Source organism: Aegilops tauschii, chromosome 3, assembly GCF_002575655.3.
Source record: "Aegilops tauschii subsp. strangulata cultivar AL8/78 chromosome 3, Aet v6.0, whole genome shotgun sequence".
NCBI lineage: Eukaryota > Viridiplantae > Streptophyta > Magnoliopsida > Poales > Poaceae > Aegilops > Aegilops tauschii.
In genome coordinates, this window is record NC_053037.3 from 586,919,650 (window position 1) to 586,944,915 (window position 25,266).

Below are 25,266 nucleotides of genomic sequence, written 5' to 3' on the forward strand. Positions count from 1 at the left end.
CAGTGCTTGGCACAAATCTCTATGCATCATATTTTGAATGAATGGTGCAGATAACAGGGTGCCTAGACACCCGGGATCTAAAAGACCATTCTCTTGGGGGAAATTTGCACGATGGATTAGCCGGCAAAAATCATGTGTTATTTGCCGGGGGAAGGACATGCAACTTACCTGCACAAAGATTGGTTGCCATTTGGAGGAAAGGGAAGAGAATAGAAAAAAAATACAGTAGTACTACTACTAGAGAGGAAGGGAAGAAATCTAGATTTTGGTACTAGTATATAAAATCTGGACCGCTGTATGCTAACCCATCATAGGAAAACACAGAGATGATGATGCTGGAGACGTACTAGCAACGAATAGGACTCAGATTCGGTCTCAGGATTGCGTTGATCGACCGACCAGTTATATGCGATCCGACGACGCGTGGTGGTTGTAGACGATTTCGATGGAATCTGTCGCGGTGGATATTCTGCAGGAGATCCTGCTGAGGCTTCCGACGAGGGACGCCGCCCGCTGCTCCTGTGTGTCGAGGCTCTGGCGGCACGCCGTCATCGACCCCTCCTTCCGCTCCCTCCACGCCAGGGCCAGGCATGTCGTCTCCGGGGCCGGCGCAGAGGCCCTGCTCGTGTCGGAGATCCGCACTCCGGGCAAACCCCTCGAGGCGACTGTCTTCATGGCCTCCTCCGGGAAGGCTATGTGCCGCCTCCCCCACCTTGCCAGCGGATACAACCTCGTCAACGCCTGCAATGGCTTCCTCCTCCTTGCGTGCGGCGCCAAGAATTCTCCCGTGTTCGTGTGCAACCCGGTCACCGGCGAGAAGCTGGAGATCCCGCCGCCGCCTGACACGACCTTCACCCACTGGCGCATGTACGCCATGGGGTTTAGCCCGTCTACCCAGCAATACAAGCTTTTCCGGTTCTCCTACACGGCTGAGCCCGAGGTCATCCACTTGGACGTGTGTACCTTAGGCGACGGCCGCGGGTGGCGCCCGCACCCGTACCTTATCCGCTGCAGCGCAGTATATGGCCTCTACTCGTCGCCGCGCGTGCTCGTGGACGGCAGGCTGTTTTGGGTGGTGCAACGTTCAGGGCGTGTCTTGGGGCCGCCCGACAGGATACTTGTGATTGACGTGGCAAGCGAGACACATGGCACATACTGCCTCCCGGATAAGCATACACAGGGGAAGGGCGCGGTGGTGCACACCTTGGAGCTGCGTGGGCGGCTTTGTGTCGTCGTGCATGTCGGAGATCAACTTCATTTTCGGATCATGCATCGGTTAGGTCCACGGCTCCACGGCATGGACCACGAGTGGTATCCTATGTGGAAATTGCGTTACACGTTTTCCATGGATGTATATGGCAATGACCAGGCGAGTGGCGCCTGGTTTAACGACGCCGACGGGTTGTTGTGCTACGGGTTGAACGATCGTCTCTACATGTACGACACAACCAAGAATAAGAAGAAGCCACAGCAAGCTTGTGTACGGGACAACCAATTTTTCATGCCGGCTACTCAATTGTTGGGCGATGACCTGCGTTGGAATGTGTACGGCGGTTACCGTCCCAGCCTAGTCTCGCCCCATCTTGCCTTTGAGCCCAAGTCCACGGGCTCCCTTCAGCACTATGATGTGCAGGAACACTTTGAGCATTCCTTATTACATACGGTGGGGTGCCAAAAAACATCCAAAAAAAGACACTCTACAAGTTGCCCACGCAACGACATGGATGTCCAGCGTGCTGCCAAGAGGGCTCGTGAGACGGGATGACAATCATCCAACCGACAGAGTGAAATTTCATTGACTCGTATGAATTTAGTATCCAGAATCTGTTTCTCATATTTGTGAGAAAAATATATTCTCTCCATCGAGTTATATAAGGTGTAGTATTTTTCGAAGGTCAAAATTTTGTTATAGTTTGACAAAGTTCATAAACAAAAGTTATCAATGACCAATACGAAATCAGTATCATTATATCGACAGAGAATACATTTTGTATCGTATATATTGATTTTGTATCGTATATTTTGTATCTTATATATTGATAGTCTTGTATTTATTACTAGCAAACATGCCCGTGCGTTGCAACGGGAGAAAGAAAATGCCTCGATCTTGATAAAAATGGTTCAAGACCCCACACAGGTACACGCCCGCCATTTCAACACGACGAAGAAGCACTAATACCATAAACCATGAATATGAAATATTACTAAAGCTTAATTTTCCCAATTCAAGTATAGTAGTGCCAAACATAGTTACAAAGACATGCATTGTTTGGTGCATTGATTGATAGCTATAGAGTATCTACTGTTAGTATGGATTTTCTAGCTTGTAGTTGTACCCTTCGTGCATAGAATAAGAGATTTTTACTATGCAAAATCTCATTTCATGAGATTTATAACAACATTTTAAATTTTAAAACCTTATCTTGCAGCAATAATTTAAAATTGATTGATGAATATCAAGAGGCTAAAAATTCTTTTAGGTGACCCGATATTCAGATTTTTTATTTGAAATATTCAGATCTCATTGTTAGTTTATTTAATTTTCTATTACCAAGTCTTCATTTTTTTACATGATGTTTCTTGCTCATTGTACACGAATGACTATGTTTGTGGGAAAAAGAAAACAAAACCACAAATGTGTAGTTTTTTTTCCATGTAGAGCATACATGTTCTGATTGATTGCACCTAATTTTATTTTTTGGATAGATGTTTTGATTGGTTGCACCTATTTTTTCTGGGTAAAATTATACATTTGAGTTTTTGTTTTCTTTTTGACACGAAAGTAGTCATATTTCATAAACAAAAATACTCAAATGTGTGGTTAATTTTCGCATCTGCATGAGGCAATTTTGTGAGTATCTCTGAGTTTTATACATATTTTTTGTTATCGGCTCAGCTCCCATCCCATCAGCATATGTTCCTGGATTAAGAACATTTAAATTAATGGGGGGGGGGGGGGGGGGGTTGGGGATTTTCCTGACTTGAGAACTCTTTTTCAAACTCACTGTTTATATAACTCTAAATGGAAAAAGGAAATAAAAAGTTAGCACAGAGAGAGGAGCAACGCACTTGCGTAGCCGGCCTAGCCGTAGGAAAAGCGTGGCCCATCTACCATTAACCCAAGATATTCATGCCTACCTATCCCAAATCTTCTGATTCTATCGATCTGCGACGCCGCCACCCGAGCCTACACCATCCTTCGGGGAGGCGGCCGGCGAGCTCCTCCTCCGCGCCTCTCCCTTCCTTTCTTCCCTCCCCCCGAGGGGGCCCTACCAGCCCCACCATGGACGCGGGCAGCAGCTCGTCCACCTCGTTGCTTGATGTGAAGCAGCTGGCGGCTGGAGATTCTAACCCCGGTCTCCTCTCTCTTCTCTGCTGGAAGCTGCCCCTGCCGGCCATGTCCAGCCTTGGATTCCTTTGGAAGTGCCTTCGATTGGCCGTGCTCCACCTCAGCGGCGGCGTCGAACGCTTCTCGTCGAGGTTGGGTTTCTCTCCCAATAGTTCCTTCTCTGACCAACTCCTTCGAGGGCTTCCAGGGCGCTTGTTGTCTTCAACTCGCGACCATATTTGAACTGATGGGATTGTATATAAAAGAACGATGTGGGACTACTTATTCGGTTATTTTTATCGGGTTTTTGTGACGACGAAGAGGATGGACGGACTGAACTGGGGCCCAAGAGGATGGACGGACGGGGCTGAGGCCCAAGTGGGCGTACCGACCAAGGTTTTGGTTACCGGTCAAAATTTCAAGATTTTTCATGATTACCGCGTATTTCCGTGCCCTCGGTAGATTCCCATGCCGAGCAAAAAATACCAAAATTTTGAATTTTTTGAATTTAAACGCTTGATTTATAGTAAAGTACGTAGGATCTAATTAATGCCATGAGAATTGATTCTGACGTGTTGGTAGCAACCTAGTTCCTGTTTTGAGAGGTCTCTGGCTCGAATGTTCGTTCATTCACTTATTTGAATTCAAAATTCAACAATGAAATTCATTCGAAATATTCTCGGTATTTCTTGGTAACCGTGGTAACCACGTTTACCAGCCCCCCTCGGTAAAATTGCCTCATTCGGTAAACCAAACCTTGGTACCGACGGACGAAAAACACATTAGCACAACGACGGACGAAAACAAATTAACGTCGGGTGAACCAAAATTACGGACGAAAATTAGGGGGTAAGAAGCAATAGCCCTTTTATTAGTAGGTATAGATATAGATAAACTAGGTAATTGCCCATGCGTTGCAACGGGTGAATACATATTTCTTCTTCTTCTTCTTCTTCTTCTTCTTCTTGCACCCCTCTCGTTATATCATAAAACCTCTATGCTTCTACCTTGTGCAACTGACTTTTCAGCTTCCCAACATCAATTAATTCATTGTCCAATTATACAAAATAATAATTCCCAATGCAAATTTCCCAGTACAACTACTAATACTCTAATCTAAGCAATTCAAACATCCTTTGTAGTTAGGTATATCATAGCGAACAAAAAACACACATCATGGTACATAATACAGAATAATTAATCTTGAAGAGCAATGGGACAAGGGTACCTTTACCTGATGCATGACTCCTGATGGCTTTCAAAGTATTCCCAGTTCCCCTTTATCTCACTGTGAGTATAACATATTCCTGTATGCGACCGGTCGAAAAAACACAAGGTTGTTGCCGATGAACTTCAAAATGAAGGATATAGGCTTGAAAGTAGGAGTAGCAATAGGATATGCCGAATAATAAAGGGAGATGAGTGCATAGAGAAAAAATAGCATTTGATAAGATACCTTATAGTAGTAATGCGTAATGTAATTTTGTGAAGAAAAATATCAATTTAAAACAGATTCATCAACTTCAAATGCACACACGATCCATTTCAATTAATGACGAATATATCTGGACGGACCTCACAATGATGATCTGAGTAACTCAGTGGTATTGCCACTGTTGTGGGAATAGCCTAGCCTGAAATCCAGGTTTTCCTTAGAAAAATTAAAACACTACATGGTCCAGATAGATAACCTCGATACGGTGGATGATAAAGTTCAGTACAGTTCAAGTATCAGCTGCACAAAGCCATATCTACTGGAACTATCAGACAACACGGCAGGTCAAAATACGCTTGTGAATCCATGTGTAATCAGATCAGAAGATATGGTAGCATATTGCCTCTAGAAGCTAGCGGCCAGGGCAGGTGCTGTAAACAATCTGCAGCAGATCACCTCAACTGCGATGAACTAATAATTGTAGCTATTCGGTTGTTTGATGAATAACTAACCAGCAAAACAACAATCAGTGCCCACATTAGATAAATATATGCCCATTCTTTTTGAAAGGTCTGGCCTTTTGCCGCGTAGCTGCTCTCACATCGGCTCACGAGGGTCGCGGCGGGAGCGCGGGTGAACGCGAATCAGAGCGAAATATCGCGCGCAGCATCGCTCGTGCCAAGGAGGAGATCTTCCGGGCAAGGAGCGCTGATGGCGGGACCGCGGGAGAAGCTTGGATTCAAGAACAGTGGTAGTGGCAGGTGGAGTGGCAGCAACCGGCGGCTGCGCTAGGTAAGCACCTGCCGTGTGTGTGAGAGAGAGAGAGAGAGAGAGAGAGAGAGAGAGAGAGAGAGAGAGAGAGAGAGAGAGAGAGAGATTGGGATAAGGGGACATCAAAGGGGTGTATTCAGTGATCAATCGCAAAGAATAAAAAAAATAAGATAATGGTTAGGCTGGGTCGATCGCAGGAGTGAGATCGATCGACCACTTCCATCGCTAAAAGAGACAAAACTGACAGCTTTGAACGCTAGGGAGGCTCAATGAAAGGAGAGCGGAATGGGGAATTATAGATTCTTTTTAGATAGCACATGAGAGAAGAGAAGAGATGTGATCAATGATAAGACCACACTCTTCCAGATGGGACCGACAAAAGCTCCAGGGCCGGATGGGCTCCCCGTGTTGTTCTATCAGCAGCACTGGTCGCTGGTGAGAGATTATGTATGCCGGGGTTAGAGAGTTTCTTGCAGGGGCAGCGACGCCGGACAGTTTTAATGACACTATTATTGTTATGATTCCGACAACAAGCTTGAGTATTGGACAACCCAATTTTCATGCCGTCTACTCAATCGTCAGACGATGACCGACGTTGGAATGTATACGGCGGTTACCGTCCCAGCCTAGTCTCGCCTCATCTTGCCTTTGCGTTGTCCAGGGCCTCCCTTCAGCACCACGATGCACAAGAACATTTTGAGCATGTCTTATTACATACCGTGGGGTGCCAAAAATCATCAAACAAAAGACACTCCATAAGTTGCACACTCAATGGCACCGAGGACCAATGTGCTGCCAAGAGGGACCGTGAGACAAGATGAGAATCAACCAACTGACGATGTGCTTCATGTCCCACAAGCAAATAAAAATCTTGCCTCCATGTCTCATTTAACTTACGATAATAATGTTTTCTTTGGGACTCATCCTGAATATTTTCTCATTAAGGATCGAGCAACGAGGGAGCTCCTCCATCATGGTAGATGCATTGGAGGTCTCTACCCCATCACATCCGGAGCCTTTTGTCAAAAGCGTCGTCGCCAAGTCCACTCCGTCGTCAAGCCCTCATTGGCAAGATGGCATCAAAGATTAGGTCATCCATTGTCTATTATAGTTGAGCAAGTAGTTAATAAAGACAATCTTCCATTATCAGGTAGAGAAAATACAGAGTCTGTTTGTGAGGCTTGTCAATGTGTCAAGAGTCATCAACTTCCTTATCCTAGGTCAACTAGTGTTTCTCATGCTCCTATAGAACTTATATTCAGTGATGTATTGGGTCATGCAAGAGATTCTTTTGGAAGAAAAAAAAAATTATGTTAGCTTCATTGATGATTATAGCAAGTTCACTTGGATATATTTGCTTAAACACAAATCTGAAGTTTTTGCTATCTTTCAAGAATTTCAAAAACTTGTTGAACGTCACTTTGATAGAAAAATCCTTGCAGTCCAAAGTGATTGGGGAGGTGAGTATGAGAAACTCAACTCATTCTTTCGCAGTGTAGGCATTGAACATCATGTATCTTGCCCACATGCACATCAGCAAAATGGTTCTGCAGAACGCAAACACCGTCACATTGTCGAAATAGGATCGTCTCTACTTGCTCATGCTTCTATGCCTCTCAAATATTGGGACGAGGCTTCTATTGCTGCCATATATCTTACAATCATCTTCTTAGCAAAGTCATTGGAAATTCAACTCCTTTAGAGCGCCTGTTTCATCAAAAACCAGATTACACATCTCTAAAAAATATTTGGGTGTGCATGTTATCCCAATCTTCGTCCCTATAATCGCCACAAACTTGATTTTCGGTCCACTCAATGTGTTTTCATTGGATATAGTAATCTTCATAAAGGCTAAAAGTGCCTAGATGTCTCAACAGGACGAATATATATTTCTCGCGATGTTGTATTTGATGAAACAATCTTTCCTTTTGCCCAACTTAATCCTAATGCAGGCGCTCTTCTTCGTGAAGAAATTTCACTTCTTTCTGAGCCTTTGACTTCTCCTGATCACGGGGGTGAATTAGTTGAAACTGATCACGAGATGTCACCAGAAAATAATGCAGGTTCTAATGAGAAAAATGTTGTTTACGGTTGTGATATGTTGCTTTGCTTCTCCTAGCCTACTACTGCCACAGTTCTTCTTGCTTACTTCATCTTGTTGTTGTTCTGTTTACTGTTGGATCTTAGTATGGATTGCGTTTGTTGGATTTCAGCTAGGCCGCTCATGTGATTTAGCCTGTGGATTTTGGGCTAGGATTGATTTGGGTAACAATGAAAATTAGAAAGCTTGGCCAGATTTATGCATCGATGAAAAACATAACATGACAATCAATTTAATAGGAGATCAACGAAAATTAGAAAGCTTGGCCGGATTTATGGATCAATGAAAAACATGACATGACAATCAATTTAATTGGAGACGAGGATTCGTAAGTACGAAGGATTGAAACTAATTTTGACTTTAGTACTACTAACACATGGTCGTTATTCTTGTAGAAGTTAACTTTTATGCTGGACTATATGGTTAGATCTACAATATGATCTGTTTGAGCACTAATTGAAGGAATGTTTCTTCTATTGAAAAACATTTGTATTGGCTTTCATGCGAATTAAGGTGAGCATTTTCTATTTCAAATGGTTAGATCTGAGAGGCTATAGCAGGAAAACATATCCACTTACTCCGTATCGTGTAAATAATTATGTTATATATAGTTGGAAAAAATTGTACTAGCATATGAAATCTCAATATTAGGTCAGCATAACCATATACATATAGAAAAATGTCTACAGTAATGATATGCCCAATTATTAGCACTGTGATTTGGAATAAATAATTTCTAGGTGTCATTACTTTCTTCTTAAATTAGTGTTTGGAATAAACATTTCCTTGATTATTAAGGTGTTTCGAAGAATGCTTGATCAAATTGTATGGTTTTTTCATTTCTAGAAATATCTTTTCCTCACATTATATTTTAGAATAAAGAGCTCTTACATTTTCTAGGAATTCTTGCCAAATGGGTCATCCTACTGTATATACTTTACTTCTTTGGAACCTACTACAGCGATATTTCATGAACATAGGGCATCGCCACATCTTATCTGGATGTGTAAAAAATTATCATAATACTACCCTTTATGTTGCATCTTTAGTTTAGTCCAGTTTAGTCCTCAGATATGTTCATCTTCTTGTTCATCAGATTTGATGAGAAACTAATGCTACTGCGACTTAAGTGTTAGTGATCTCTGTACGTGCACTAAATCAACTAAAGGTGCCATTGATTTAGTAGTTGTTTTCTTGGTAAGAATAATGTACACTCAACTTTGCATAGATTTTATATAGTTAAGTTTGTAATGTACTTCATCGAGTGGGGACACATAGCTCACCAAATAGTATTTGCAGTAAGATGGACTGTTTTTTATACTAAATTTCATTTGTATTGATCTGAACAGAAAGGCCACTTTGCATTTTGGTTCTATATATGTCGTACTTACACCAATCTATTTTCATATACAAATATATACAGGGTGCGAGCATCATGAGTATCAAATGCATTAATGGTTGAAAGAGCTCATCCATCCACTAAGAGAATTGCAGCTTTCCACACGCCATTTATTAACCCACCTGTTGCTTAGTCGCATCAGATACTTCATCCTCTAACTGTATTACTGTTATAATTTACATTGCTACGGTAAATAGGATTATGTAAGGATGTTAAACTATTATATTATTCTGACGTGTTTGTTGAGAAGCTTTATCCAGATTAGTATAGTAATCAGTTTCATGGAATAACATTTGGCTTCAGTTTCCTTTTACGGTCACCTTTTTGCACATCCATGGTCGTAAAATGCTTAAGTTGTAGATTTAATGATCCAATTTATGAGATGGTAGAAAAAATTTGGTAGAAATTGAACTAAGAGGATGGCCAATATGATATGGAAACATGGAAGATGATAGCTACATAAAATGATTAATATTTGGTTTGCGTACATGATGGTTCAGAAGTTCTTTCATTGAAAACAAGAATTCAATTCTTCCATATATTCGTAAAAATTACTATCACTGTATCAAAGAAATAGACGGGCGCAACAACGCGCGCCAATCATGTTCTAGTTGATTTAAAGACTCATTTGCAGCTCTCACTAGTTAATCTCATTGCAATATTTACTTTTATGTTTGCTACACCATTTCCATCACATTGCTACTGCTTTGGTTTACTCACAACTTTTAGGCATAATATTTGAACCATTCAAGAACAGAAAGATTGATTCATGTGCTCTCTGTGGTATCGATACTTTTACTTCGAAAAGGCCAGAACTAAACCCTGTGCACTTGCAGGCTATCAATGTGCTACCATAAGAAGCACAAATTTGCTTTCATGGAGGCACATATTTAGTTTCGAGAAGTACAGTTGTGCTTTTCGAAAAGGAAAAAATATATCTGTGCTGCTTCTCGCGGAGGCATGTATTTGCTTCCGCGAGAAGCAGAGCTGTGCTTCTCGAAAAAGAAAAAAAGTATTAAAAAACCATGCTTCCGCTTCCGTTTTTTTTTCCGGTTTTCCCTAGTTTTTTTCGTAAAAAAGTTCACCGAAACATGTTAACAAGTGATGTAGTTTAGAAGATCTCGATGCAAGAAATGTAATGGTGAATATGGTTCAGGATTTGAACGCACAGTTGAATAGATAAAACATTTTGATCAAAATGGATCAACGAAAAAAGGGAAACTCTCAAACTGTGACAAGTTGGCTGTCGGTCTACAAAAGTTGGGGCACACCTTTGTACCCTTTACTTGTGCACAGGCAGTCGGAGCCGCGCGCCACGGCCACACTAAGTAGGGCAGAGGAGGGGAGCCGGAGAGAAGCCGAAGCCCAAGACAATGCCAAGGCCAAGAACACAAAGAAGCAGAGGGACGGAGCAGGTTCCCCCAGCAAGACCCATGCCGGGGTGGCCTCAGTGGCCCCAGCAAGACCCTTGCCGGGGCAGCTCGCCCACACCAGCGGAGCACGCCACCCTTGAGCCCACAGTTTCCAACACCATCAACCACGATGGGCCAGGGCTCGGGAGGCACCTCCATGGTGACATGCAGACTTTGTGAAGACAAGGAATATTCAAGATCAGATGAGGATTGGAGGACAACGATCCTCGGCGAAATCCTTGCCGAGGAAAGCCACAAGACCCCCGGCAAGATCCTTGCCGGCCCCCCTGGCAAGACCCTTGCCGACGACGCCAGCAGGGCCACTTCCAGGCCCGCACCAGTCAAGTCTCCACCATCACCCGCATGCAGCTGCCAGCCCAACCAGCTGGGCAGGCACCTGCGTGACAACGAGCGGCTTCCAAGCCAACTCAGCAAGCACCTACGTGGTGGCATGCAGATCTTCGTCAAGAGCCTACCACCGCGCCACCTCAGCTGCCTGCCTGCCTACATGGCGCCGCATGCACCGCTGGCCTGGGCGCGTGTCGAAGCAAGGCGAGGCGGCAACGGAGGGGACGGGCCTCGTTCCCGTCCGAAATAAAGCTAAGGGACACCTAAGCTACGCATTAAATGCATCTTGTCCTGTAACACGAGCGATAAGCTCGCAGCACTGTAGGCCTTTCCACCTCCTGTGTGCCACTGTGGCAACCCCTTTCGACTATAAAAGGAGACCCATGGCGTACTGAAGAGGGATTCGGCTCTTTTGAACTACACAACCACCGTAGCTAGTTCGAGAGCTCAAGAACACTCAATACATCCACCAAAGCAGGACTAGGGTTTTACGCATCCTCGCGGCACGAACCTGGGTAAATGATCCTTGTGCTGACTATTAATCCTGCTCTTGTCACAACCCTGCGCCCCGGCAACCGTAGTAGGGATTCTTGTGATCCCATAGGTGTCGTTTCATACCGACATCTTTGGCGCGCCAGGTAGGGGGCGCAATTGTGAGAATCCGGTCTAGTAGTTAGCCTAGCAGTTCTTCATTGCCAGGGCTCCAAAGAAGAAGACGATCACAGCGATCGGCACGTCGGGAGCCGAGCGGCCCGCGCCAGTGCGGGCGAGCAGCGGGCCGGTCGCGGACAGAACCCGAGCCGCGGCCCGCGAGCACCAGCATCGCCCCGGCGGTCAGAGCCTGGCGAGCGGTGTCGTTCGTGCGCCAGACGACGAGCCGCACGCCGCCAGGTCCAAGGACGGGGCTGGCCCCCCAGCAGGCGGCGCGGGGCCCTCTAGGGACGTCGCTGTACCCCCTACGGGCGGCGCAGCGACCTCCAAGACGCCAACCCCGGCGACCACAGCGCGCTCTTCCCATGGTGTGCGCGATGAGCAGTGTCACCACACCGGTGACCCTGGACACTGATACGTCTCCAACGTATCTATAAATTTTGATTGTTCCATTCTATATTATATTCTGTTTTGGACATTATTGGGCTTTATTATAAACTTTTATATTATTTTTAGGACTAACCTATTAAGTGGAGGCCTAGCCCAGAATTGCTGTTTTTTGCCAATTTCAGAATTTCGCAGAAAAAGAATATCAAACGGAGTCCAAACGGAATGAAACCTTCGGGAACGTGATTTTTGGAACGAACGTGATCCAGAGGAGTTGGACCCTACGTCAAGAAAGCTACCAGGAAGGCACGAGGTAGGGGGGCGCGCCTACCCCCCTGGGCGCGCCCTCCACCCTCGTGGGGCCCACGTTGCTCCACCGACATACTTCTTCCTCCTATATATACCTACGTACCCCCAAACTACCAGATACGGAGCCAAAACCTAATTCCACCGCCGCAACCTTCTGTACCCGTGAGATCCCATCTTGGGGCCTTTTCCGGCACTCTGTCGGAGGGGGCATCAATCACAGAGGGCTTCTACATCAACACCATAGCCTCTCCGATGATGTGTGAGTAGTTTACCTCAGACCTTCGGGTCCATAGTAATTAGCTAGACGGCTTCTTCTCTCTCTTTGGATCTCAATACAAAGTGCTCCATGATTCTCGTGGAGATCTATTCGATGTAATCTTCTTTTGCGGTGTGTTTGTTGAGACCGATGAATTGTGGGTTTATGATCAAGTTTATCTATGAACAATATTTGAATCTTCTCTGAATTATTTTATGTATGATTGGTTATCTTTGCAAGTCTCTTCGAATTATCAGTTTGGTTTGGCCTACTAGATTGATCTTTCTTGCAATGGGAGAAGTGCTTAGCTTTGGGTTCAATCTTGCGGTGTCCTTTCCCAGTGACAGCAGGGGCAGCAAGGCACGTATTGTATTGTTGCCATCGAGGATAACAAGATGGGATTTATATCATATTGCATGAGTTTATCCCTCTACATCATGTCATCTTACTTAAAGCGTTACTCTGTTCTTTTGAACTTAATACTCTAGATGCATGCTAGATAGCGGTCGATGTGTGGAGTAATAGTAGTAGATGCAGGCGGGAGTCGGTCTACTTTGCTGGGGAACGTAGTAATTTCAAAAAATTTCCTACGCACACGCAAGATCATGGTGATGCATAGCAACGAGAGGGGAGAGTGTTGTCCACGTACCCTTGTAGACCGAAAGCGGAAGCGTTAACACAACGCGGTTGATGTAGTCGTACGTCTTCACGATCCGACCGATCAAGTACCGAACGCACGGCACCTCCGAGTTCAGCACACGTTCAGCTCCATGACGTCCCTCGAACTCCGATCCAGCCGAGTGTTGAGGGAGAGTTTCGTCAGCACGACGGCGTGGTGACGATGATGATGTTCTACCGACGCAGGGCTTCGCCTAAGCACCGCTACGATATTATCGAGGTGTAATATGGTGGAGGGGGGCACCGCACACGGCTAAGAGATCAATAGATCAATTGTTGTGTCCATGGAGTGCCCCCATGCCCCCGTATATAAAGGAGCAATGGGGAGGCCGGCCGGCCCTTGTTGGCGCGCCAGGAGGAGGAGTCTTCCTCCTAGTAGGAGTAGGACTCCCCTCTCTCCTACTCCTACTAGGAGGGGGGAAAGGAAGGGTTAGAGGGAGAAGGAAAGGGGGGCGCCGCCCCCCCTCCTAGTCCAATTCGGACCAGAGGGAGAGGGGGCGCGCGGCCCCTCCTGGCTGCCCCTCTCTCTCTCCACTAAGGCCCATAAGGCCCATTACTTCTCCCGGGGGGGGGGGGGGGTTCCGGTAACCCTCCGGCACTCCGATTTTCTCCGAAATCACCCGGAACATTTCCGGTGTCCGAATATAGTCGTCCAATATATCAATCTTTATGTCTCGACCATTTCGAGACTCCTCGTCATGTCCGTGATCACATCCGGGACTCCGAACAACCTTCGGTACATCAAAATATATAAACTCATAATATAACTGTCATCGTAACGTTAAGCGTGCGGACCCTACGGGTTCGAGAACTATGTAGACATGACCGAGACATGTCTCCGGTCAATAACCAATAGCGGAACCTGGATGCTCATATTGGCTCCCACATATTCTACGAAGATCTTTGTCGGTCAGACCGCATAACAACATACGTTGTTCCCTTTGTCATCGGTATGTTACTTGCCCGAGATTCGATCGTCGGTATCTCAATACCTAGTTCAATCTCGTTACCGGCAAGTCTCTTTACTCGTTCCGTAATACATCATCTTGCAACAAACTCTTTAGTTGCAATGCTTGCAAGGCTTAAGTGATGTGCATTACCGAGAGGGCCCAGAGATACCTCTCCGACAATCGGAGTGACAAATCCTAATCTCGAAATACACCGACCCAACAAGTACCTTCGGAGACACCTGTAGAGCACCTTTATAATCACCCAGTTACGTTGTGATGTTTGGTAGCACACAAAGTGTTCCTCCGGTAAACGGGAGTTGCATACTCTCATAGTCATAGGAACATGTATAAGTCATGAAGAAAGCAATAGCAACATACTAAACGATCAAGTGCTAAGCTAACGGAATGGGTCAAGTCAATCACATCATTCTCCTAATAATGTGATCCCGTTAATCAAATGACAACTCATGTCTATGGATAGGAAACATAACCATCTTTGATCAACGAGCTAGTCAAGTAGAGGCATACTAGTGACACTCTGTTTGTCTATGTATTCACACAAGTATTATGTTTCTGGTTAATACAATTCTAGCATGAATAATAAACATTTATCATGAAAAAAGGAAATAAATAATAACTTTATTATTGCCTCTAGGGCATATTTCCTTCAGTCTCCCACTTGCACTAGAGTCAATAATCTAGATTACACAGTAATGATTCTTACACCCATGGAGCCTTGGTGCTGATCATGTTTTGCTCGGGGAAGAGGCTTAGTCAACGGGTCTGCAACATTCAGATCCGTATGTATCTTGCAAATTTCTATGTCTCCCACCTGGACTAAATCCCGGATGGAATTGAAGCGTCTTTTGATGTGCTTGGTTCTCTTGTGAAATCTGGATTCCTTTGCTAAGGCAATTGCACCAGTATTGTCACAAAATATTTTCATTGGACCCGATGCACTAGGTATGACACCTAGATCGGATATGAACTCCTTCATCCAGACTCCTTCATTTGCTGCTTCCGAAGCAGCTATGTACTCCGCTTCACACGTAGATCCCGCCACGACGCTTTGTTTAGAACTGCACCAACTGACAGCTCCACCGTTCAATGTAAACACGTATCCGGTTTGTGATTTAGAATCGTCCGGATCAGTGTCAAAGCTTGCATCGACGTAACCATTTACGATGAGCTCTTTGTCACCTCCATAAACGAGAAACATATCCTTAGTCCTTTTCAGGTATTTCAGGATGTTCTTGACCGCTGTCCAGTGATCCACTCCTGGATTACTTTGGTAACTTCCTGCTAGACTTATAGGAAGGCATACATAAGGTCTGGTACACAACATTGCATACATGATAGAGCCTATGGCTGAAGCATAGGGAACATCTTTCATCTTCTCTCTATCTTCTGCAGTGGTCGGGCATTGAGTCTTACTCAATTTCACACCTTGTAACACAGGCAAGAACCCTTTCTTTGCTTGATCCATTTTGAACTTTTTCAAAACTTTGTCAAGATATGTGCTTTGTGAAAGTCCAATTAAGCGTCTTGATGTATCTCTATAAATCTTGATGCCCAATATATATGCAGCTTCACCGAGGTCTTTCATTGAAAAACTCTTATTCAAGTATCCCTTTATGTTATCCAGAAATTCTATATCATTTCCAATCAGCAATATGTCATCCACATATAATATCAGAAATGCTACAGAGCTCCCACTCACTTTCTTGTAAATACATGCTTCTCCAAAAGTCTGTATAAAACCAAATGCTTTGATCACACTATCAAAGCGTTTATTCCAACTCCGAGAGGCTTGCACCAGTCCATAAATAGATCGCTGGAGCTTGCACACTTTGTTAGCTTCCTTTGGATCGACAAAACCTTTCGGTTGCATCATATACAACTCTTCTTCCAGAAATCCATTCAGGAATGCAGTTTTGACATCCATTTGCCAAATTTCATAATCATAAAATGCGGCAATTGCTAACATGATTCGGACAGACTTAAGCATCGCTACGGGTGAGAAGGCCTCATCGTAGTCAATCCCTTGAACTTGTCGAAAACCTTTCGCAACAAGTCGAGCTTTATAGATAGTAACATTACCGTCAGCGTCAGTCTTCTTCTTGAAGATCCATTTATTTTCAATGGCTTGCCGATCATCGGGCAAGTCAACCAAAGTCCATACTTTGTTCTCATACATGGATCCCATCTCGGATTTCATGGCCTCAAGCCATTTTGCGGAATCTGGGCCCACCATCGCTTCTTCATAGTTCGTAGGTTCGTCATGGTCTAGTAACATAACCTCCAGCACAGGATTACCATACCACTCTGGTGCGGATCTTACTCTGGTTGATCTACGAGGTTCAGTAATAACTTGATCTGAAGTTTCATGATCATCATCATTAACTTCCTCACTAATTGGCGTAGGTGTCACAGAAACTGGTTTCTGTGATGAACTACTTTCCAATAAGGGAGCAGGTACAGTTACCTCATCAAGTTCTACTTTCCTCCCACTCACTTCTTTCGAGAGAAACTCCTTCTCCAGAAAATTTCCGAATTTAGCAACAAAAGTTTTGCCTTCAGATCTGTGATAGAAGGTGTACCCAATAGTTTCCTTTGGGTATCCTATGAAGACGCATTTCTCCGATTTGGGTTCGAGCTTATCAGGTTGAAGTTTTTTCACATAAGCATCGCAGCCCCAAACTTTAAGAAACGACAACTTTGGTTTCTTGCCAAACCACAGTTCATAAGGCGTCGTCTCAACGGATTTTAATGGTGCCCTATTTAACGTGAATGCAGCCGTCTCTAAAGCATAACCCCAAAACGATAGCGGTAAATCAGTAAGAGACATCATAGATCGCACCATATCTAGTAAAGTACGATTACGACGTTCAGACACACCATTACTCTGTGGTGTTCCAGGTGGCGTGAGTTGCGAAACTATTCCGCATTGTTTCAAATGAAGACCAAACTCATAACTCAAATATTCTCCTCCACGATCAGATCGTAGAAATTTTATTTTCTTGTTACGATGATTTTCAACTTCACTCTGAAATTCTTTGAACTTTTCAAATGTTTCAGACTTATGTTTCATTAAGTAGATATACCCATATCTGCTTAAATCATCTGTGAAGGTGAGAAAATAACGATATCCGCCACGAGCCTCAACATTCATCGGACCACATACATATGTATGTATGATTTCCAACAAATCTGTTGCTCTCTCCATAGTTCCGGAGAACGGTGTTTTAGTCATCTTGCCCATGAGGCACGGTTCGCAAGTACCAAGTGATTCATAATTAAGTGGTTCCAAAAGTCCATCAGTATGGAGTTTCTTCATGTGCTTTACACCGATATGACCTAAACGGCAGTGCCACAAATAAGTTGCACTATCATTATCAACTCTGCATCTTTTGGCTTCAATATTATGAATATGTGTATCACTACTATCGAGATTCAACAAAAATAGACCACTCTTCAAGGGTGCATGACCATAAAAGATATTACTCATATAAATAGAACAACCATTATTCTCTGATTTAAATGAATAACCGTCTCGCATCAAACAAGATCCAGATATAATGTTCATGCTTAACGCTGGCACCAAATAACAATTATTTAGGTCTAAAACTAATCCCGAAGGTAGATGTAGAGGTAGCGTGCCGACCGCGATCACATCGACTTTGGAACCATTTCCCACGCGCATCGTAACCTCGTCCTTAGCCAATCTTCGCTTAATCCGTAGTCCCTGTTTCAAGTTGCAAATATTAGCAACAGAACCAGTATCAAATACCCAGGTGCTACTGCGAGCATTAGTAAGGTACACATCAATAACATGTATATCACATATACCTTTGTTCACCTTGCCATCCTTCTTATCCGCCAAATACTTGGGGCAGTTCCGCTTCCAGTGACCAGTCTGCTTGCAGTAGAAGCACTCAGTCTCAGGCTTAGGTCCAGACTTGGGTTTCTTCTCCTGAGCAGCAATTTGTTTGCTGTTCATCTTGAAGTTCCCCTTCTTCTTCCCTTTACCCTTTTTCTTGAAACTAGTGGTCTTATTGACCATCAACACTTGATGCTCCTTTTTGATTTCTACCTCCGCAGCCTTTAGCATTGCGAAGAGTTCGGTAATCGTCTTAACCATCCCTTGCATATTATAGTTCATCACGAAGCTCTTGTTGCTTGGTGGAAGTGATTGAAGAATTCTGTCAATGACGCAATCATCCGAAAGATTAACTCCCAGTTGAATCAAGTGATTATTATACCCAGACATTTTGAGTATATGCTCACTGACAGAACTATTCTCTTCCATCTTGCAGCTATAGAACTTATTGGAGACTTCATATCTCTCAATCCGGGCATTTGCTTGAAATATTAACTTCAACTCCTGGAACATCTCATATGCTCCATGACGTTCAAAACGTCGTTGAAGACCCGGTTCTAAGCCGTAAAGCATGGCACACTGAACTATCGAGTAGTCATCAGCTTTGCTCTGCCAGACGTTCATAACATCTGGTGTTGCTACTGCAGCAGGCCTGGCACCCAGCGGTGCTTCCAGGACGTAATTCTTCTGTGCAGCAATGAGGATAATCCTCAAGTTACGGACCCAGTCCGTGTAATTGCTACCATCATCTTTCAAGTTTGCTTTCTCAAGGAACGCATTAAAATTCAACGGAACAACAGCACGGGCCATCTATCTACAATTAACATAGACAAGCAAGATACTATCAGGTACTAATTCATGATAAATTCAAGTTCAATTAATCATATTACTTTAAGAACTCCCACTTAGATAGAGATCCCTCTAATCCTCTAAGTGATCACGTGATCCATATCAACTAAACCATGTCCGATCATCACATGAGATGGAGTAGTTTCAATGGTGAACATCACTATGTTGATCATATCTACTATATGATTCACGCTCGACCTTTCAGTCTCCGTGTTCCGAGGCCATATCTGTTATATGCTAGGCTCGTCAAGTTTAACCTGAGTATTCCCCGTGTGCAACTATTTTGCACCCGTTGTATTTGAACATAGAGCCTATCACACCCGATCATCACGTGGTGTCTCAGCACGAAGAACTTTCGCAACGGTGCATACTCAGGGAGAACACTTATACTTTGATAATTTAGTGAAGGATCATCTTATAATGCTACCATCAATCGAAGCAAGATAAGATGCATAAAAGATAAACATCACATGCAATCAATATAAGTGATATGATATGGCCATCATCATCTTGTGCTTGTGATCTCCATCTCCGAAGCACCGTCATGATCACCATCGTCATCGGCGTGACACCTTGATCTCCATCGAAGCATCGTTGTCGTCTCACCAACTATTGCTTCTACGACTATCGCTACCGCTTAGTGATAAAGTAAAACAATTACATGGCGATTGCATTGCATACAATAAAGCGACAACCATATGGCTCCTGCCAGTTGCCGATAACTCGGTTACCAAACATGATCATCTCATAGAATAAAATTCAGTATCATGTCTTGACCATATCACATCACAACATGCCCTGCAAAAACAAGTTAGATGTCCTCTACTTTGTTGTTGCAAGTTTTACGTGGCTGCTATGGGCTTAGCAAGAACCGTTCTTACCTACGCATCAAAACCACAACGATAGTTTGTCAAGTTGGTGCTGTTTTAACCTTCGCAAGGACCGGGCATAGCCACACTTGGTTCAACTAAAGTGAGAGAGACAGACACCCGCCGGTCACCTTTAAGCAACGAGTGCTCCCAACGGTGAAACCAGTCTCGCGTAAGCGTACGCGTAATGTCGGTCCGGGCCGCTTCATCTCACAATACCGCCGAACCAAAGTATGACATGCTGGTAAGCAGTATGACTTATATCGCCCACAACTCACTTGTGTTCTACTCGTGCATAACATCAACGCATAAAACCAGGCTCGGATGCCACTGTTGGGGAACGTAGTAATTTCAAAAAATTTCCTACGCACACGCACGATCATGGTGATGCATAGCAACGAGAGGGGAGAGTGTTGTCCATGTACCCTCGTAGACTGAAAGCGGAAGCGTTAACACAACGCGGTTGATGTAGTCGTACGTCTTCACGATCCGACCGATCAAGTACCAAACGCACGGCACCTCCGAGTTCAGCACACGTTCAGCTCGATGACGTCCCTCGAACTCCGATCCAGCCGAGTGTTGAGGGAGAGTTTCGTCAGCACGACGGCGTGGTGACAATGATGATGTTCTACCGACGCAGGGCTTCGCCTAAGCACCGCTACGATATTATCGAGGTGTAATATGGTGGAGGGGGGCACCGCACACGGCTAAGAGATCACTAGATCAATTGTTGTGTCCATGGGGTGCCCCCTTGCCCCCGTATATAAACGAGCAAGGGGGAGGCCGGCTGGCCCTTGTTGGCGCGCCAGGAGGAGGAGTCATCCTCCTAGTAGGAGTAGGACTCCCCTCTTTCCTACTCCTACTAGGAGGGGTGAAAGGAAGGGGGAGAGGGAGAAGGAAAGGGGGGCGCCGCCCCCCCTCTCCTTGTCCAATTAGGACCAGAGGGGGAGGGGGCGCGCGGCCCCTCCTGGCTGCCCTCTCTCTCTCCACTAAGGCCCATAAGGCCCATTACTTCTCCCGGGGGGGGGGGGGGTCCGGTAACCCTCCGGCACTCCGGTTTTCTCCGAAATCACCCGGAACATTTCCGGTGTCCGAATATAGTCGTCCAATATATCAATCTTTATGTCTCGACCATTTCGAGACTCCTCGTCATGTCCGTGATCACATCCGGGACACCGAACAACCTTCGGTACATCAACATATATAAACTCATAATATAACTGTCATCGTAACGTTAAGCGTGCGGACCCTACGGGTTCGAGAACTATGTAGACATGACCGAGACATGTCTCCGGTCAATAACCAATAGCGGAACCTGGATGCTCATATTGGCTCCCACATATTCTACGAAGATATTTATCGGTCAGACCGCATAACAACATACGTTGTTCCCTTTGTCATCGGTATGTTACTTGCCCGAGATTCGATCGTCGGTATCTCAATACCTAGTTCAATCTCGTTACCGGCAAGTCTCTTTACTCGTTCCGTAATACATCATCTTGCAACAAACTCTTTAGTTGCAATGCTTGCAAGGCTTAAGTGATTTGCATTACCGAGAGGGCCTAGAGATACCTCTCCGACAATCGGAGTGACAAATCCTAATCTCGAAATACACTGACCCAACAAGTACCTTCGAAGACACCTGTACAGCACCTTTATAGTCACCCAGTTACGTTGTGACGTTTGGTAGCACACAAAGTGTTCCTCCGGTAAACGGGAGTTGCATAATCTCATAGTCATAGGAACATGTATAAGTCATGAAGAAAGCAATAGCAACATACTAAACGATCAAGTGCTAAGCTAACGGAATGGGTCAAGTCAATCACATCATTCTCCTAATAATGTGATCCCGTTAATAAAATGACAACTCATGTCTATGGCTAGGAAACATAACCATCTTTGATCAACGAGCTAGTCAAGTAGAGGCATACTAGTGACACTCTGTTTGTCTATGTATTCACACAAGTATTATGTTTCCGGTTAATACAATTCTAGCATGAATAATAAACATTTATCATGAAATAAGAAAATAAATAATAACTTTATTATTGCCTCTAGGGCATATTTCCTTCATACTTGTCACGGACGTGATGCCTATATACATGATCATACCTAGATATTCTCATAACTATGCTCAATTCTGTCAATTGCTCAACAGTAATTTGTTTACCCACCGTAATACTTATGCTCTCAAGAGAAGCCACTAGTGAAATCTATGGCCCCCGGGTCTATTTTCCATCATATTTAATCTCCCGACAACAAGCTATTTCTGGCGCCGTTTTTATTTTGCTTTCTTTACTTTCCATCTTTATCATAAAAATACCAAAAATATTATCTTATCATATCCATCAGATCTCACTTTTGTAAGTGACTATGAAGGGATTGACAACCCCTTTATTGCGTTGGTTGCGAGGAATTTGTTTGTGTAGGTGCGAGGGACTCGTGCGTGGCCTCCTACTGGATTGATACCTTGGTTCTCAAAACTGAGGGAAATACTTACGCTACTTTACTGCATCACCCTTTCCTCTTCAAGGGAAAACCAACGCACTGCTCAAGAGGTAGCAAGAAGGATTTCTGCCACCGTTGCCGGGGAGTCTACGCAAAAGTCAACATACCAAGTACCCATCACAAACCCTTATCTCCCGCATTACATTATTTTCCATTTGCCTCTCGTTTTCCTCTCCCCCACTTCACCCTTGCCATTTTATTCACCCTCTCTTTTCCGTTCGCCTATTTCTCGCTTGCTTGTCGTTATGGCTAGTTCCCTATCTTCTCCGTTGTCTCCCGAGAATGAAATTCTTACTTTTAAGCAAAGGGAGGGAGAAAATCTAAAATACGCTTGGTATAGAATTTGCAATGCTCAAAATAGATCTACCAGGAAGCAATCTACTTCCGTTCTTCTCCGCAATTTTTATGTAGGCGCTACTCCTTGGTACAGATATATCCTTGATACCATTACCGGAGGGAATTTCTTGGGTAGCCATACTTTTGATTCTTATAATCCTATGATAGATTTGTTTGGCTCACCACCTATTTTGGTTAATGGAACTATGTTAACTTTGGAGCATGTAATGCAAAGACTTCAAATTATCGAAAATAAAGTTGCTACCGTAGAGTTAATTGAAAATTTGGATAAAAAGATCCACAACCAAATTACCCAATATGGATCTAAAGTAGGAGTCACTTTGAAAAATATTAAGGAGAAGGAACCCATGGTTAATGAAAGAATAAATCATGATTCCACTAGAATCGATAAACTTGAGGGTATCATTACCAATTTGGGAACCGCCTTTTCTTCCGTAAAGAATACCCATGTCCTCCTACTAAAATTGCTAAGCTTATGTTTATTCCTAAAAGTAAGGGTGAATCTTCTAATAATGAAACAGCGGATCTCAAATCAATAAGTGTTCATCCCAATCTTTTTGCTATCATTAAGGAACCATTTGCTACAAATGAATTTTTCGATTTTGTGCCTAGAACTTTGATAATTAATAATAATAAAGAAACTCCTAAGGGTGATAGATGTCTCATCAAAGAATTGCCTACCAAAGATGGCAATACTTAGATATATCATTGCTATTATGCCTAGCTAGGGAGGTTAAACGATAGCGCTTGTTGGGAGGCAGCCCAATTTTATTTTTAGTTTTTTTCTTTTTGCTTATGTTTAGGAATAAATATTTGATCTAGCCTCTGGTTAGATGTGTTTTTATGTTTTAATTAGTGTTTGTGCCAAGTTTAACCTATAGGATCTTCTTGGATGATAGTTATTTGATCTTGCTGAAAATTCCAGAAACTTTCTGTTCACGAAAATAATTGTAAAAAATCACCAGAACGTGATAAAATATTGATTCCAATTGCTGCTGATCAATAAACAAATTGTATAGGTCTTCCTATTTTGGCTGAATTTTTGGAGTTCCAGAAGTTTGCGTTAGTTACAGATTACTACAGACTGTTCTGTTTTTGACAGATTCTGTTTTTCGTGTGTTGTTTGCTTATTTTGATGAATCTATGGCTAGTAAAACCGTTTATAAACCATAAAGAAGTTGGAATACAGTAGGTTTAACACCAATATAAATAAAGAATGAGTTCATTATAGTACCTTGAAGTGGTGTTTTGTTTTCTTTCGCTAACGGAGCTCACGAGATTTTCTGCTAAGTTTTGTGTTGTGAAGTTTTCAAGTTTTGGGTAAAAGATTTGATGGATTATGGAACAAGGAGTGGCAAGAGCCTAAGATTGGGGATGCCCATGGCACCCCAAGATAATCTAAGGACACCTAAAAGCCAAAGCTTGGGGATGCCCCGGAAGGCATCCCCTCTTTTCGTCTACTTCCATCGGTAACTTTACTTGGAGCTATATTTTTATTCACCACATGATATTTGTTTTGCTTGGAGCGTCTTGTATTATTTGAGTCTTTATTTGTTAGTTTTCCACAATCATCCTTGCTGTACACACCTTTTGAGAGAGAGACACATGATTCGGAAATTGTTAGAATACTCTATGTGCTTCACTTATATCTTTTGAGTTATATATGTTTTGCTCTAGTGCTTCACTTATATCGTTTAGAGCACGGTGGTGGATTTGTTTTAGAGAAACTATTGTCCTCTCATGCTTCACTTATATTATTTCGAGAGTCCTACAAAACAGCATGGTAATTTGCTTTAATTATGATAGGCACTCAAGATTAGTAAAAAAAATTCTTATGAGTGTGTTGAATACTATGAGAAGTTTGATACTAGATAATTGTTTTGAGATATGGAGATGGTGATATTAGATTCATGCTAGTTGAGTAGTTTTGAATTTGAGAAATACTTGTGTTAAAGTTTGTGATTCCCGTAGCATGCACGTATGGTGAACCGTTATGTGATGAAGTCGGAGCATGATTTATTTATTGATTGTCTTCCTTATGAGTGGCGGTCGGGGACGAGCGATGGTCTTTTCCTACCAATTTATCCCCCTAGGAGCATGCGCGTAATACTTTGCTTTGATAACTTGTAGATTTTTGCAATAAGTATATGAGTTCTTTATGACTAATGTTGAGTCCATGGATTATACGCACTTTCTTCCTTCCACCATTGCTAGCCTCTCTAATACCGCGCACTTTTCGCCGGTATCATACACCCACCATATACCTTCCTCAAAACAGCCACCATACCTACCTATCATGGCATTTCCGTAGCCATTCCGAGATATATTGCCATGCAACTTACCACCGTTCTGTTTATTATGACATGCTCCATCATTGTCATATTGCTTTGCATGATCATGTAGTTGACATTGTATTTGTGGCAAAGCCACCGTTCATAATTCTTTCATACATGTCACTCTTGATTCATTGCATATCCCGGTATACCGCCGGAGGCATTCCCGAGTCATATTTTGTTCTAAGTATTGAGTTGTAATTGTTGAGTTGTAAGTAAATAAAAGTGTGATGATCATCATTTTTAGAGCATTGTCCCAAGTGAGGAAAGGATGATGGAGACTATGATTCCCCCACAAGTCGGGATGAGACTCCGGACTAAAAAAAGGAGAAAGGCCATAAAAAAAGTGAAAAGGTCAAAAAAATGAGAGAAAAAGAGAGAAGGGACAATGTTACTATCCTTTTACCACACTTGTGCTTCAAAGTAGCACCATGATCTTCATGAT

General features: G+C 43.5%; 1 protein-coding gene across 1 annotated transcript in view; it reads left to right on the plus strand.

Moving 5' to 3' along the window:
• Positions 1-445: 445 nt before the first annotated feature.
• LOC109762455 (F-box protein At3g07870-like) overlaps positions 446-25,266 on the plus strand; it is a 62,754-nt gene continuing 37,933 nt past the window's right edge. Inside the window, exon 1 of the mRNA XM_020321317.2 lies at positions 446-1,480. Within this exon, the coding sequence (XP_020176906.2) occupies positions 446-1,480 (1,035 nt within the window). The remainder of the gene's footprint in view (positions 1,481-25,266) is intronic.